At 57.7% G+C, this 12,784-nt stretch overlaps 7 protein-coding genes across 7 annotated transcripts; 4 read left to right on the top strand and 3 right to left on the bottom strand.

Annotated features, from left to right (window-relative positions):
* Positions 1 to 190: 190 nt before the first annotated feature.
* Positions 191 to 740, top strand: aroQ (uncharacterized protein; the record flags this gene model as incomplete). Its single annotated transcript, XM_060601166.1, has 3 exons — positions 191 to 269; positions 301 to 611; positions 651 to 740. The coding sequence occupies 3 exons, from the start codon at positions 191 to 193 to the stop codon at positions 738 to 740; spliced, it is 480 nt and encodes a 159-aa protein (XP_060457687.1).
* A 304-nt stretch (positions 741 to 1,044) lies between these two features.
* Positions 1,045 to 2,058, top strand: CcaverHIS019_0500490 (uncharacterized protein; the record flags this gene model as incomplete). The annotated part of the gene is made up of 5 exons (XM_060601165.1): positions 1,045 to 1,290; positions 1,338 to 1,417; positions 1,452 to 1,633; positions 1,668 to 1,832; positions 1,898 to 2,058. 5 exons carry the CDS (start codon positions 1,045 to 1,047, stop codon positions 2,056 to 2,058), a joined length of 834 nt encoding a protein of 277 aa, XP_060457686.1.
* Positions 2,059 to 3,115: 1,057 nt separating this feature from the next.
* On the bottom strand, positions 3,116 to 4,112 carry CcaverHIS019_0500480 (uncharacterized protein; the record flags this gene model as incomplete). Its single annotated transcript, XM_060601164.1, has 2 exons — positions 3,116 to 3,836; positions 3,871 to 4,112. The coding sequence occupies 2 exons, from the start codon at positions 4,110 to 4,112 to the stop codon at positions 3,116 to 3,118; spliced, it is 963 nt and encodes a 320-aa protein (XP_060457685.1).
* A 557-nt stretch (positions 4,113 to 4,669) lies between these two features.
* On the top strand, positions 4,670 to 5,032 carry CcaverHIS019_0500470 (uncharacterized protein; the record flags this gene model as incomplete). Its single annotated transcript, XM_060601163.1, has 1 exon — positions 4,670 to 5,032. One exon carries the CDS (start codon positions 4,670 to 4,672, stop codon positions 5,030 to 5,032), a length of 363 nt encoding a protein of 120 aa, XP_060457684.1.
* Positions 5,033 to 6,207: 1,175 nt separating this feature from the next.
* Positions 6,208 to 8,271, bottom strand: CcaverHIS019_0500460 (uncharacterized protein; the record flags this gene model as incomplete). The annotated part of the gene is made up of 6 exons (XM_060601162.1): positions 6,208 to 6,730; positions 6,763 to 6,888; positions 6,921 to 7,128; positions 7,183 to 7,256; positions 7,295 to 7,693; positions 7,751 to 8,271. The coding sequence occupies 6 exons, from the start codon at positions 8,269 to 8,271 to the stop codon at positions 6,208 to 6,210; spliced, it is 1,851 nt and encodes a 616-aa protein (XP_060457683.1).
* Positions 8,272 to 9,221: 950 nt separating this feature from the next.
* On the bottom strand, positions 9,222 to 9,878 carry CcaverHIS019_0500450 (uncharacterized protein; the record flags this gene model as incomplete). The annotated part of the gene is made up of 1 exon (XM_060601161.1): positions 9,222 to 9,878. One exon carries the CDS (start codon positions 9,876 to 9,878, stop codon positions 9,222 to 9,224), a length of 657 nt encoding a protein of 218 aa, XP_060457682.1.
* A 276-nt stretch (positions 9,879 to 10,154) lies between these two features.
* Positions 10,155 to 11,657, top strand: CcaverHIS019_0500440 (uncharacterized protein; the record flags this gene model as incomplete). The annotated part of the gene is made up of 3 exons (XM_060601160.1): positions 10,155 to 11,167; positions 11,204 to 11,288; positions 11,325 to 11,657. 3 exons carry the CDS (start codon positions 10,155 to 10,157, stop codon positions 11,655 to 11,657), a joined length of 1,431 nt encoding a protein of 476 aa, XP_060457681.1.
* Between the last annotated feature and the right edge of the window lie 1,127 nt (positions 11,658 to 12,784).

Here is a 12,784-nt window from a genome sequence, read left to right as displayed (position 1 = left end):
TCTCACATCGTCTCTCAAACTCTCAAATGTGCCGAAACGGTGTACGGCTTTACTTTGTGCGCTGGGCCCAGCATGTCCGGATATGCGGGTATTTGCGTCTGATTTAGCCAGGAAGTAGCTAAAAACCCACTCTTCATCTCGGTGTCCTCAAACTCTTTCCTGTCTTATCCCTCCCATTGAAGCTCTCACCATGACTCGCGACGGCAAGCGCTCTGTGCTCGTGATGAACGGGCCCAACATCAACCTTATCGGCACCCGTGAGCCAACCGGTACGCTGCTCCTCAGACACAACTGATGCAGTTTACGGCTCGGACACGCTCGACGACGTCATGGCTGCCGCACGGGTGCAGGCTGCTGACCTTGGGGGTCACATCGACTTTTTCCAGAGCAACTGGGAAGGCGCGCTCATCGACCGCGTCCACCAAGCACGGACGGACGGCACGGACGCGATCGTCATCAACCCTGCAGCACTCACGCATTACAGCGTCGCACTGCGGGACGCGCTGCTGAGCGTCTCCATCCCGTTCATTGAGGTACACCTCACCAACATCCACGCACGCGAAGAGTTCCGTCACAAGTCTTATCTGAGCGACAAGGCAGCGGGGATTATTGTGAGTGCTCAGTCTTGCTTTGGATTGGTTTGACCCCAGGTCGGGTTTGGGGCAAAGGGCTACGGAATGGCGGTCGAGAGCGCATTCACAGACAAGGCCAAGTTTCCATCCCGCCCCGAGTCAATCTAGTCTGTGACTAGAGCGTTGTATACATTGTCATGTACGATAGTAGCTGGTCTGCGGCTAGAGCACAGGGACGGTGGCTGGATCGAGTGCAACGCATTTCGGTAACGTGCGATTTGAATGTTCGGATTCTTGATGGAGGTTAGCTTGTTCGGCTGTGGTACTACCCGGTTTCCGGATAAAACTGTAGGTGACATTGCCGATGTAACTCTTTCCATTCAAAGAACTGAGACAAGATATATCCGGCTGATATCTCAACATCTCAACATCGCACTCTTCTCATTTCTTCTTTGCATCTAGACGCACCACCATGCGTCCCTTCAATAACCCCCCGCCCTCGACAGACGAGGCGGCGATCCGTATCTCGTTCCCAGCCGAGCATGTCCTGCACGTCGCCATCGACCGCCCGGACAAGTTCAACGCGCTGCGGGCAGTCGACAGCTTCACGATGGACGAAATCTGGGAGTGGTACGAGAGCGAGCCAAGTCTGCACTGCGCGATCCTTGGGACCACGAACCCTAAGGCGTGGTGTGCTGGTGGCGACCTCAAGGAACTTGTAAGTGGGGAACGCTCACCCCTTCTGCAGCAGTTGCTGATAAGGAGAGCATGCGCGATGGCCGCAAGGCCGGAAAGTACCAATGGCCTGATACAGGTCTCGGGGGACTAGCGAAGCGCTTCCTCCGGTGAGTACATCTGCTGGAAGGAAGCTCATGTCAGAAAACCAGTCATCGCCGCTGTCAACGGTGTGGTTATTGGCGGCGCGGTTGAAATGCTTAGCAACCTCGATGTGGTGATCGCCGGCGAGAGTGCCAAGCTGTCCCTGCCAGAGACGAAGCGCGGTGTGGCAGCAGCTGGCGGTGGCCTCCCAAGAATTGTCTTCCTGATCGGCAGACAGAAGGGTGGGAGAGGTCATGGAACACATGCTGACGTCAGCCGCGGAGCTGCTCATGTCTGGCAGAGATATCCCTTCATGGGAGGCCGAGAAGCTCGGCCTCGTCAACATGGTTGTACCGGACGATCAAGTCGAAGCCAGGGCCTTGAAGCTGGCGATGGATACCGCCGCAAACTCGCCGGACTCGGTACAGCTCTGCTTGTTTGGTGAGTTGGCAGGAGCGCCATCTCAATAGAGTGGCATGCACGCAACAGTCGCGCGCTAACACCAGGCCTCCGTCTCACTGAGGAAGAGATGGGTTACCAACGCATGATGACGCGCTACATCCAGTCCAAGCAGTTCAAGGCGCTTAACTCCGGGCCCAACCTCAAGGAGGGGCTGCAGGCGTTCCTCGAAAAGCGTCCGCCTCGTTGGCACGATTCCAAGCTCTGAGTGGCAGACGCGGCGTTGGATAGATGGGTTTACGAATGGATCTTGGATCTTGAATATTTACCACGGGCCTTCGTTCGTATACCGCCGAACTTATTAAGTGTTCCAGGCTGGGACGACGACGGATTAATGGCTTACGCATGCTGGAGGATTGGTGCTGAAATCGAAAGGTTGGTGCAATCAGATAAGATTAGTGGCCGAGCGTTGTTCGGCCGATGGGCGAAGAGATCTTGAAGCGCTCGATCCTCCTTCGGGTCTGGTTCTCTTCCCGGTAATGCGAGGCCCATGTGTCTTGTCATGCCGGACACCTACATCTCACGTCAGCTTGATAGCATGGCCCCGACGCTGCCAGCGACAGAGGCGACTCCTCTCTCCTCGCGGCCAGCTCCACCAGGGCCGACTCGGGGCGATTCAACCTCGTCGGCTGCCTTCAGGTAGTCGCTTACCTGATGATGGTCGCGATCTCGATGCAAAACACATCGTAGTTGTACGTGATTCGCACAATGAGCTGCGACGCGTACGACAACGGATCCCTCTTCGAGGGAATGGTGACTGATGCCACGCACCCATCGTCGCGAGTACCGTGGCAGCCAACACGGCCACCATGAGCACGGTGCAGACAATCGGCGGTGAGCCCTGCCCTCACTGTGTCTGACGACAAGGCATCGTGTCCATCCTTGTAACATAGTTCTTGGTCGCACGGTTCGAACCAAGACGGCCATGTTTCAAGGCTTGATCTGGAGCTCGTTCCGCATGCTTATCCACATGTACGCCGTTTACCTCGGAGGCGCGCCCGGCGTTCACCTCACAATCGCAGTGCAGATCCTCGGCATCCTGGGTTGACCTGCCGGGTTCCTACTCGCGACCAACTCGGCTCTCATGGAGAGCGTGTCACCTTTCGAGCGCACAGACATGTTTGGTGTCCTCGGCGGCGCACAAATGGCAGGATACGGAACGGTTGCACGCTCGTGTTTCGTGAGAGTAGACTGAATGACCCTATGGCATCCAACATCGTATGATCTGTATATAACAAAGCTCTGTTCCTCAACTGGGCATCACATCATCGCGGTCGAGAGATCCATTTCTCAGAGGGCAGAGGGGCCTCACAAGTGAGCACATCCCACTCCCGATCGCCAATCTCTTTCCGGACCTCATCGACACGCCGTAAAGCCACGCCTACCTCTCGAAGCGAGACGAGCAGGCCACGCTCGACTAATTTCCGGTCGAGGTGCTCTGACCCGATGACGGTAGCTGGCGCGCCAAGGCGTCGGATAACAGCCACAAGGTCCTCGACCGCCCGAGTCCTTGGACTGTCGAGCTCGTCTTCATCAAGCGGCGGATCTTCGCCCAGGGATAGACTGGCGGGGTTCGGTTGAAGGCTTGGTGTAAGGATTACGGTGACGTGTTCGAGCTCAGGCGGCGCGCCCGGCACGTCAAGGCGCCCCCACTTCCTGCCGACCCCAGGAAGTTTCAAGTTGAGTACGACCTCTCTTACGCTAGGCGGGTAGTACAGTATCTGCGGTCGGTGCTTGACGTGTGCACATTGTTCAAAGGTCGAGAAGACCACGATCCGGCGGGCTGATGGATAACTTGGAGGGCCCCAGATCAGCGTCTTGCGTGCGTCCGGCCCCAAAGCAGCAGCGTAGTGCTCGTATAACCTAAGGGTATGCAGCTGGAGGGGTAGTTTGAGAGCAGCCCCGGGTAATGTACCCCTCAGGTCGAGGACGCGAGTGAATGCCAGCGCGGTGTGAGCAGGCCAGATTGATCCAGCGGTGGGCGTGCTGCCATCAGTTTCATCAGTGGTGCGAGACGAACGGGTCAGAGTGCCGCATCATGAGACGCTCTCCATTGTGCAACACGGCTGCAGGGAAAACGGTTGTGGAGACACCCTCGAGAATAAGGTGGGAGGTCGTCAGGTTGTCCACCAGCGCACGGAAGCGGCGCGATACTAGACGGAACGATGCGAGGACATCCACCGGTGCAGCGAACACGACCCGGTCCACGATGTGGGGAAACGCCGAGACGTCCAGTACGACAGCGGGGTTGTGCGCCTGCATGATGATGGGTGACACTGGGGCATGTCGTGGGCGCTGGGCCTATATAGGTCTTGCGTGCCCAACCATATAGGGCGCTGCCTTCAAGACAGATCTCCAGACTGCTCACTCGCTTGATCTAAGCCACCCATTTCGTTCCCGGTGGCGCACAACAGCCGCGTTGCCCTACCTCTCGCAGCTTCCACTCGACGGGCACACGTCATGCTGTCTCCATGTGATGTCACGGCGCGCAAAGAACTCGTACTCCAAGTGTAGATGTGGAGCAGAGGAACACTGGTAAGAGTGAAGGAACTGTGGATGAGAGAGTCGAACAGTTACCAGAGGAACAGTTCCTGTCCTGATCCAGCCATATGACGTATCCGTGATCGAGAACCGGTTATTTCTGCAAATTCCCCATAGCATTTACTCCTACCAATATTTGGTTCCGTTAGTAATCTGCTTCCGTGTTCCGTTGTCAATACCTCCACTTAGGTGGATCAACAGGCATCTTGCCACCACCTTAGCACTAGCACCTCCAACTCCCACTCACTCGCACTTATCTCTCTCTGAACACTCTGAACATGCCATCGAACCGCTGGGAGAAACATGACGCCGCAATGGGCGAGCTCTACGAGCGCGTAGAGAACGAGAAAGCAGAGGCAGACGCAGCCAAAGAGGCTGCCGCTGCGCACGAGGCTCAATACCAGGCCCAGCTCGAGGCTCAGCGCGCAGCCTACCTCGCGAACCCAGCCGTATCTTCTGAAACCACGCTTGTCGCTGCGCATGGACACCAGCCAGTGCAAAGCGTTGCGACGCACCGCTCCCGTGCGGCAGACGATTCGGAGAAGGCGGCTGGCGCGTGGGAACGCTTCATTCGCTGGCAGGCCAAGCATTACCGCACCAACCTGTACGATAAGCCCAAGCCCGGCGCACCGAAGCCATGAATATCGCTCGTTGTTACATATTGTGAGCGGGATGGGGGCCAGTGCTGACCTACAGAGATCTGTTTGTATGCCATCGCATTGTCTTGTTGGCGAGATGGTGGGCAGATGATTGTCACGCGCCGTGACGACTGTGGGACAGGCCGCGGCAGGATGTGTGTGGCAAGCTTTCTTGTGCCGAGTTTAATATTCACGAGCGCAAGAAGAACTAGACAGCGAGATCCGTCCGCGTAGATGACGTCCTGCTTCATGGAGGCGCCTGAGCTGCAAAGGGACGAGGTACATGCACGTTGCCATGGACCGTCTCCTCACATCGCAAGACCGTTCATGATGGCAACACGAACAGAAATCCGAACGGCCGCCTTTCGGAGCTGCATCATAAAAAAGTTACTCTGCCATGGGCCGTCTGCTCCCAATCGTCCTCGCCGTTCGCTCTCCCATGTCATGTTCCGACATTTCCGAATCTGGCCACACCGGAGCGTCTATCTGGCATCGGGAAATGGTGTCAATGTGCGGAGCAACGTTACACCACTGCAACGGCCGCTGTGAAACACCAATGCTAACTCAAAGGGCCAGGCTTGTGGTGTCTGGGTCTCCAGATGCTAAGGCTCATCAGATTCCTCTTGGCATGTCCTAACCCCGAATGTGGCCGGGTTGAGCTGGAGACTCTTGAGTGGGCTGTTTTTCGAAGAGTAGGAGAACTGAGACCTTACGTTGGGGATGTCCAGGATGTCTGGTTGTGAGAGCGAGTTGGGTTATGAGGTGGGGGTTCACTCTCTGTCTCGTTCATCAAGCTCCGCGCGGTCGCGACCTCATGGGTCATGGCCCTCCATTTTATCAACCAGTGGGCTATGCTTCCACTGTTCTTGGATCACGTGACAATCAACCACCAACATCACGTTCAACAACCAAGACAGCATCTCTGATCGTATAGTGGCTAGTATGCTCGCTTGTCATCTACAATGACCGCGGGAGACCGGAGTTCAATTCTCCGTCAGAGAGCAGAATGAGTCCAAGGCTCCATTTTTGGGTCCCTCCATAAGCCCCTTGGCCCTGTCATTCCATAGAGTGCGTATATAGCTCTACAGAACCTCACATAATACGTGTTGCAGTCGACCCATTGTCCCATGTCCGTGTACCCAAGTGAAGTGGAATCTCCGTGTATCCGAATATCCAGCCTAGTCGTCGAACTGATGCTCCGGGCTCCTGAAGGACGGCATGGTTTGTACGGGATGTTGGGTCGGTGATGTCGGTGGCGATAGCGACCCCCGGCTCATGTGTTTCCGGGGTGGTGGCCGTGGTCCAGGGCGTGGAGGGGAGGTGGGCGGGCTCGGCCATCCGGGGGGCAAGCTGTCGACCGTGTCCGAGCTGGCCGACATCAGCGCTGAGCGGGCCGTAGAGGCGGCAGTGCCTGTGCCCGCTGCTGCAAACATCGTATTTGCAGGCGCGAAACTATGCCCGCGCGGGATGGCCCGCGGCAACTCGGAAATTGGCCGGAGACTGCTCTGCGAGGGGATGGACGTGTGCGACCCCGCAAAGTGGTTGTACGGCGCAGGCGTAAACTTGGACACCTCGTCAGGCGGGAGAATGGGCGCCCCAAACTCGCCCACGGGCGGCGTCATTGGCGTACTTCCCGTCGTGCTGTCGTATGTCTGCATCGAGGTGTGTCGGCTCGACTTGTCTCCCGCAAACGATGGCGGACTGGCGTCAGCCCACACACACATCCGACATACGTGAGCTCAAACTCCTTGCTCGCGCGGCTGCCCTGCGAGTCCAGCGTCCCCGTCCCGAAGAACGGCTGCCAGCTTCCTGGTCGGTCGCGCGTCCTCGACGTCGCCTTGTACATTGCCTGCTGCCGGCTACCGTCAGCAACGACGAGGACCGTACGCACCTTCGCGCATTGCGTTTCCGGCGGCGCAGGAAGAAGATGAGGGCCACAATCGCCGCCAGTGCTGCGAGGCCGCCAACAACGCCACCAGCAATCGCGCCTGCTTGGCTCTTCTTTCCTGCACTGGCGTTACTGGCACTTGAGCCACTGTCGCCACCCGATGCATTGATCCCGCTTGAGCCGTTCGCTGTGCCGGTGGACGAGCCCGCTGCTCCAGGAGAGTTAGTATTCGTTCCAGTCCCAGTTGTTGGCTGTGACCCCATACCATTCGTCGCGGAGCCACTTGCGTTGGGTCCCAGAGTACTTGAGCTTCCCGATTGTGCTGGCGCAGTCGACTCCCTGTACGAGTCAGAGAGACCAGTCACAGTCCAACGTACCCATCGCTAAAGTACACCTTGGCCTTCTGAAGGCATAAGAGCTGGGCGCCTCTGTTCGTGACCTGGGCTGTGTATTTGACTGCGGGATCCAAATTTGCAAAGTATGCAATCTCGGGGGAGGTTTCCCAGAAGTTGAAGCTGCTACTGAGAATGAGAGACACTGGCCCACTTGGAGGAGCTGGGTCAACGGCAACGCTGAATGCTCCACCCTTGAAACCAGATGGAACCCACAGTTCCAGGAACGCGGCGTTGGAGGGAACCGAGATCTGCATTACAGTGCCCGAACTCGTCGAGCACAGATTGCCGTTCTCCACCACGTTCCAGCCCGAGAACTCTGGGTTGATGTTACCGTCTTGAATGGTCGCCATGTCGGCGTAGCGAACGCGTTCAAATGATGTTCTAACGGTTGTCAGTTTTCCAAACAATGAAGTGGCATGCGCAAAGGAAGTGACTCACGCCTCGGAAGATATCGTCGTGGTCACACGTGCGCCAGTGATGGATGCCGGCGTAGAGTTTGGGTTTCCTGGGTTGCGAGTGATCAACGCGCTGTGTGTCCCAAGGTTCAAGCCTGACATCGAAAGCAGTGCTCCACTTTCTGGAGTGCCCCTCGCTGTAACACCGTCGACTGCTAGCAAAAGTGCTTCTGAATCCATCGTGCCGAAGAATGTCACACCGGTTCCAACGAAGAGAAATTCGATTTGCGCGCTCGTCTGGCTTGTCGTGTGGGCCGACGTGCCAACGCCTTGCGAGTTCGGCTGCCAAGACCCTGTGCTTCCCGTATAGCTCACGGCCCAACCTCTCGAGGGATCAGGTATTGAGGCCGTACTGTTGGGGTCGGGGGTGTATTTGCAAAGGGGCGACTGGTCGGAGACGTCAAACACGTAGGGAACGTCGTTGAGCGCAGCCACTACTCCTGGAAGAGTCATCAGGGCGGCGGTCGCTGTCATGACGACCCGGATGGATGCTGTGGCCGGCATCGTGAGCGTAGAGTGTGCGGCGATGGGTTGGGAAGGGGAGAAAGGGAGAGGGGAGACGATGAGCTGCCGAGGCAGTCCAGCCTGCGTCGATGTCGCGCTCGGTCTCCAATGGCCGCTGGCCGCTGGTCGTGGAGCTCACTCCGCGTATCACAGCTCTTCGGTAAGAGCGTCGCGCTACGGGTGAACCACGATGGAGAGAAAATCAGCAAATGAGTGTGAGATGAGGTGAGATGAGGAGACGAGATGGCGAGAACGGAGGCCGCGTGACGTTCCTCTGCTCTGGAATTCTTGGAATTTCCAGTATCTTCAAATGGGCAAGGAGCGTTCGTTTGTGCGAACTGGGACTGCAGTAACGGCCATGACAATTGCGAGAAAGACGAGAGTGACGCTGCTTGCGCGGAAGACGATCCCTGAGGTCAGAGTTACGGCATGTCTGGACCCTCTGCCATGTTCTGATACGCGACACACCAGCAGTTGGTGATCGATAGGGTTGTTCGGTACAGGGGTAGATGGCATGTCTACACTGGCTGCGCACGTCAGTGGGGGATTGGGCTGACATCAAAGACTTTGAAGACATTGTTTCTCGTCTAAAATCGTTGTCCAAATCGGGCTAAATGCTCGCCAGGTATTGCGCACAAAGCACCCCAGCCATCACGGCTCCTTCGGGTGACTTTGGTCGAAACCTAATGCAGCAGAAAAATCCTGAAATGACAGGATAGCAGGGCTATTAGGATGCATAGCTACAGAAATCACGTGAAACAAGTTCACGTACGGTCGTCTAGTGTATGAACGGGTTTCGCGTGGCATCGACAATGCTTAAACGCTCCCCACGCCCACCTCTGCCCGCCAACTTGTCATCAAGGAGCGGCGAGTTGGACTCGAGCTGCGAGTAGCGGCAAGTAGTACCCGCATCGGCCAAAGGCTGTGCGAGCGAGGCAATGGACTATGGACTATGGGCGTTGTCCAAACTGAACCTCGTCCGAAGCGACGTTGCCGCACCACACGCCGGGCTGATACTCAAAGTCGTTAAAGTACACATTTGTGTGTTGCACAATCTGCTGCGCTGGGATCTTTGTGCCGCGAAACTCGGCGTCCTCGGTCGTGTGAGCGTCGCGCGGTACCGTGACCGCATACCCTCGAACTGCGGCGCTCTGGGCTGCAGTACGGACGCAGTAGTCGCTCTGCGCACCGACGATAACGACATGGTGTACGCCGCGCGAATGTAATTCGCTCTCGAGCTCGGGCGCAGTAAAACTGTCGCGGAAGCGTTTGTGGACACGTACTTCCTCGTCCAGCGGGGGTGGAAGGCCTGGTGCTAGTGCCCACTCCATTGTGTCGCGGACAAGAACCTCGTCCTCGTGCTGCACCCAAATGACGGGAGCCCCGGCTTCGCGGGCACGCTGCACAAGAGACCCGATGTGCGCCATAACGCCTTGCACGTCGACGCAGGTCTTGACGACTCCAACCTGCATGTCGATCACGATGAGTGCTGTCTTGTTCCGGCGAGAGGGGGAGGGAGTGCGTGAGCGGCCACCGCCCATGAGCGGGTGCATGGACCAGGGGTGCGAGCGCTTGGGCTTGAGTTTGGGTGATGATGATGCGGGCATGCTTGGGATGGTGTGATGATGAGGTGACCAGAGGCTCGCCAGGTTGGATTGTTTGTTGATAAAGAAGTGCTGATTTGCGGCGTTGCGACGTCTGGAAATTGTGGGGTTGTAATTTACGACGTCATTGTTCTTGTCCATGTTCCGGCCGCCCTGGTAGAACGTGGCTGATCACGTTGTCCACGAGTGGGCATGCATTTGGAGACGTACCTTTTGCCTACATTCTCACTCCATTGCTCGGCGATGCATGTACCATTGCGCTCTTCTCCGCAGTTGACGATGACAGTCCACGGCTGCTTCAATGTCAACTTGTTCCGACGGCGGAACACGGCAGCGGCAGCGGCGGCCGACCCGAACCCCGTCCGTGATGCCAAGACGCCGAGTGCTGAACCCCGCGACGTGGAGGCCTACTATCCATGCGCCTGGAGTAGTCGGTCAACGAAGGCGGTGGACCAGCCCCCGCCATACTCTGGCGCCAGTGGACTGCCGAAGGAGATTGGCGAGACGATCAAGGCCACGGTGCTCGAGTATTCTGACAAGCTCACCGAGATCTCGCGCTGGATCTGGCAACACCCTGAGCTTGGCTACGCCGAGGTGGGTGCGCACAAGCGCCTGACCGACCTTCTTGAGAGTGAGGGCTTCGAGGTTGAGCGCGGATACAAGGACCTCCCCACCGCTTTCCGTGCCGTGTACAAACACGGCTCAGGAGGGCGCACGTTTGCGTTCTGTAGCGAATACGACGCTCTTCCAGGTATCGGACACGCGTGCGGACACAACCTGATTGCGGTCGCAGGCGTTGCTGGCCTTCTGGGTATGCGCGCGGCGATGAGAAAGTACGGGATGGACGGCACCGCTGTGCTGATTGGCACGCCGGCCGAGGAGGGCGGGATGGGCAAGGCTGTCCTTCTCGACCGCGGAGGATTCCTGGGCATCGACGCATGCATGATGGTCCACCCTGTTGGTGACTATGCAGGTGTCGCGCCCGGCACCGCATGTGTGATACCCACCCTGGCCGTGGTGGAGCTCGGCATCGAGTTCTTCGGGCGACCGGCACACGCAGGCGTCGCTCCCTGGGAAGGCGTGAATGCGCTCGACGCCGTACACCTCGCTTACGGCTCCATCTCTGCTCTCAGACAACAGTTGCACCCCACCGACAAAGTGCACGGTATTATCACACATGGCGGCAAGGCGCCCAACATTATCCCAGACTATGCTGCCATGAAGTACTTTATCCGCGCCAAGACGGCCAACGACGTCGAGGCGCTCGTCGCCAAGGTCCAAGCATGCTTTGAGTATGTGTCAGTAAGGGCGAGCTGACACGACACCAGCGGCGCTGCCACCGCGACCGAGTGCAAGGTCAAGTACGACGTGGCGCCCATGACGTACGATCTGCGTAACAACGGGCCATTCTGCGTGAGTCCGAGTCCGACACAGCTGCGCTGATAGCAGGACGAGTTTGCCGCCGCCGTGTCGGCGTTATGGAACCGGCGCACATGGATCGCGCTCGACAATTGGGACAACGCAGGCGGGTCCACCGACTTTGGTAATGTGTGCTACGCGATGCCAGCGTGTCACCCCCAATTCGGCATCCCTGCCGAACCAGGCCGCGGGAACCACACGCCCCAGTTCACGGAGAAATGCGGCACGGCCAAGGCGCACGAGTACACGTTCGAGTTTGCCGCTGGCATGTGCGCTGTGGGCGCACAGTTCCTCGCCAACAAGGACTTTGCCGACAAAGCGATCAAATGGTGGAAGGAGGATATGAAGGGTGCGGCGGTGTAACAGTGTTGTGTGGAGGTACGGTATTGTGGAAGGACAGTGCAGAGCCCAAGCTTTTAGAACAGGCTGCCACGGCCAACTAGTGCCCAATCTCGTCATCTCCCATGTTGAAGGGGACTCATCTGCTGCAAACTTCCCCTCTCGGGCCTCGGACAGTATTTGCCGGCTGGTATTCACTACGAGTTCATCTTCTCCTACACATTCATTCGTCTGCCTGATCCCATCGCCTGCCTAAAATTCCCCTGCTATCGCTGCTGAGACCTCTTCCCTCTGTCTCGCAAGAGCCGCTTTCATTGTTTCCAGCATAGCCGGTCGTTCGACTCAGCTCGTCAGCCCCCACTTACCTCTCTCCGCGGATCAGGCTCGCCGCATTCCACTTACATCAGGTTGGCCGTCTCCGTCATGGTCCTTCATTGGCGCGGTTTCGCCAGTAGACGCCTCAGCGTCGGCTCCCTCGGCCGGCACGACTTTGGGCACCTATCCGGCTGCTGCGTTTCCATGGACACCTCTCTTCACTCGTCCCCCTTCACGAGTGTACAGGTCCCATGTCTGCCAGCCGACGGCGTCGATGTACCAATATTTGTCTTGCAAGGTGGTCATCCCGCGCAGTAATTCAACCGATTCGTCTGCTTGCAATCGGTCGAACCCACGCCGCTCCATTAGCAGCTCCAACCCCACGATTGTGACGTGTCCAACCTCCATTACAAGGGTTACCAGTTGACTCATGAGCGTGGACAGTTCCTCCTCCAATGTCGGCAATTCGGCTCCAGTCAGGCCGGTGGGGACATCGGGGTGTGGCGCGTCAGTATCGACATGCTCAGTGAAGATGAGGGTGACATGCTCCACCCAGTCGACCGGATAGTCGTCTCGCCAGAGGTCGACGTGTAGCACCGGCTGGTCCGCGTGGAAAGGCAGGTGGATGACTATCTCCTCAAGAGGAGTCCGGATTCGAGCTCGTGCATCACGCGCGTTTCTCAGGTTGACAAAGTTGCCGAAGATCACGACCCGGCGCACAGGAGGGAGCTGCCACCAGTCGGAGAAGTCGCTGGGCTGACACAATAGCAAGGCTGATGGCCTGTCAGGACCGCCTCGGGCGTACAAGCGCAGCGTGTCAAGGAGCGGCATACTGG

Source organism: Cutaneotrichosporon cavernicola (genome assembly GCF_030864355.1).
Source record: "Cutaneotrichosporon cavernicola HIS019 DNA, chromosome: 5".
Classification (NCBI taxonomy): domain Eukaryota; kingdom Fungi; phylum Basidiomycota; class Tremellomycetes; order Trichosporonales; family Trichosporonaceae; genus Cutaneotrichosporon; species Cutaneotrichosporon cavernicola.
The sequence above is the reverse complement of the archived record's forward strand: the minus strand, read 5'-3'. Positions and strand labels throughout refer to the sequence as shown.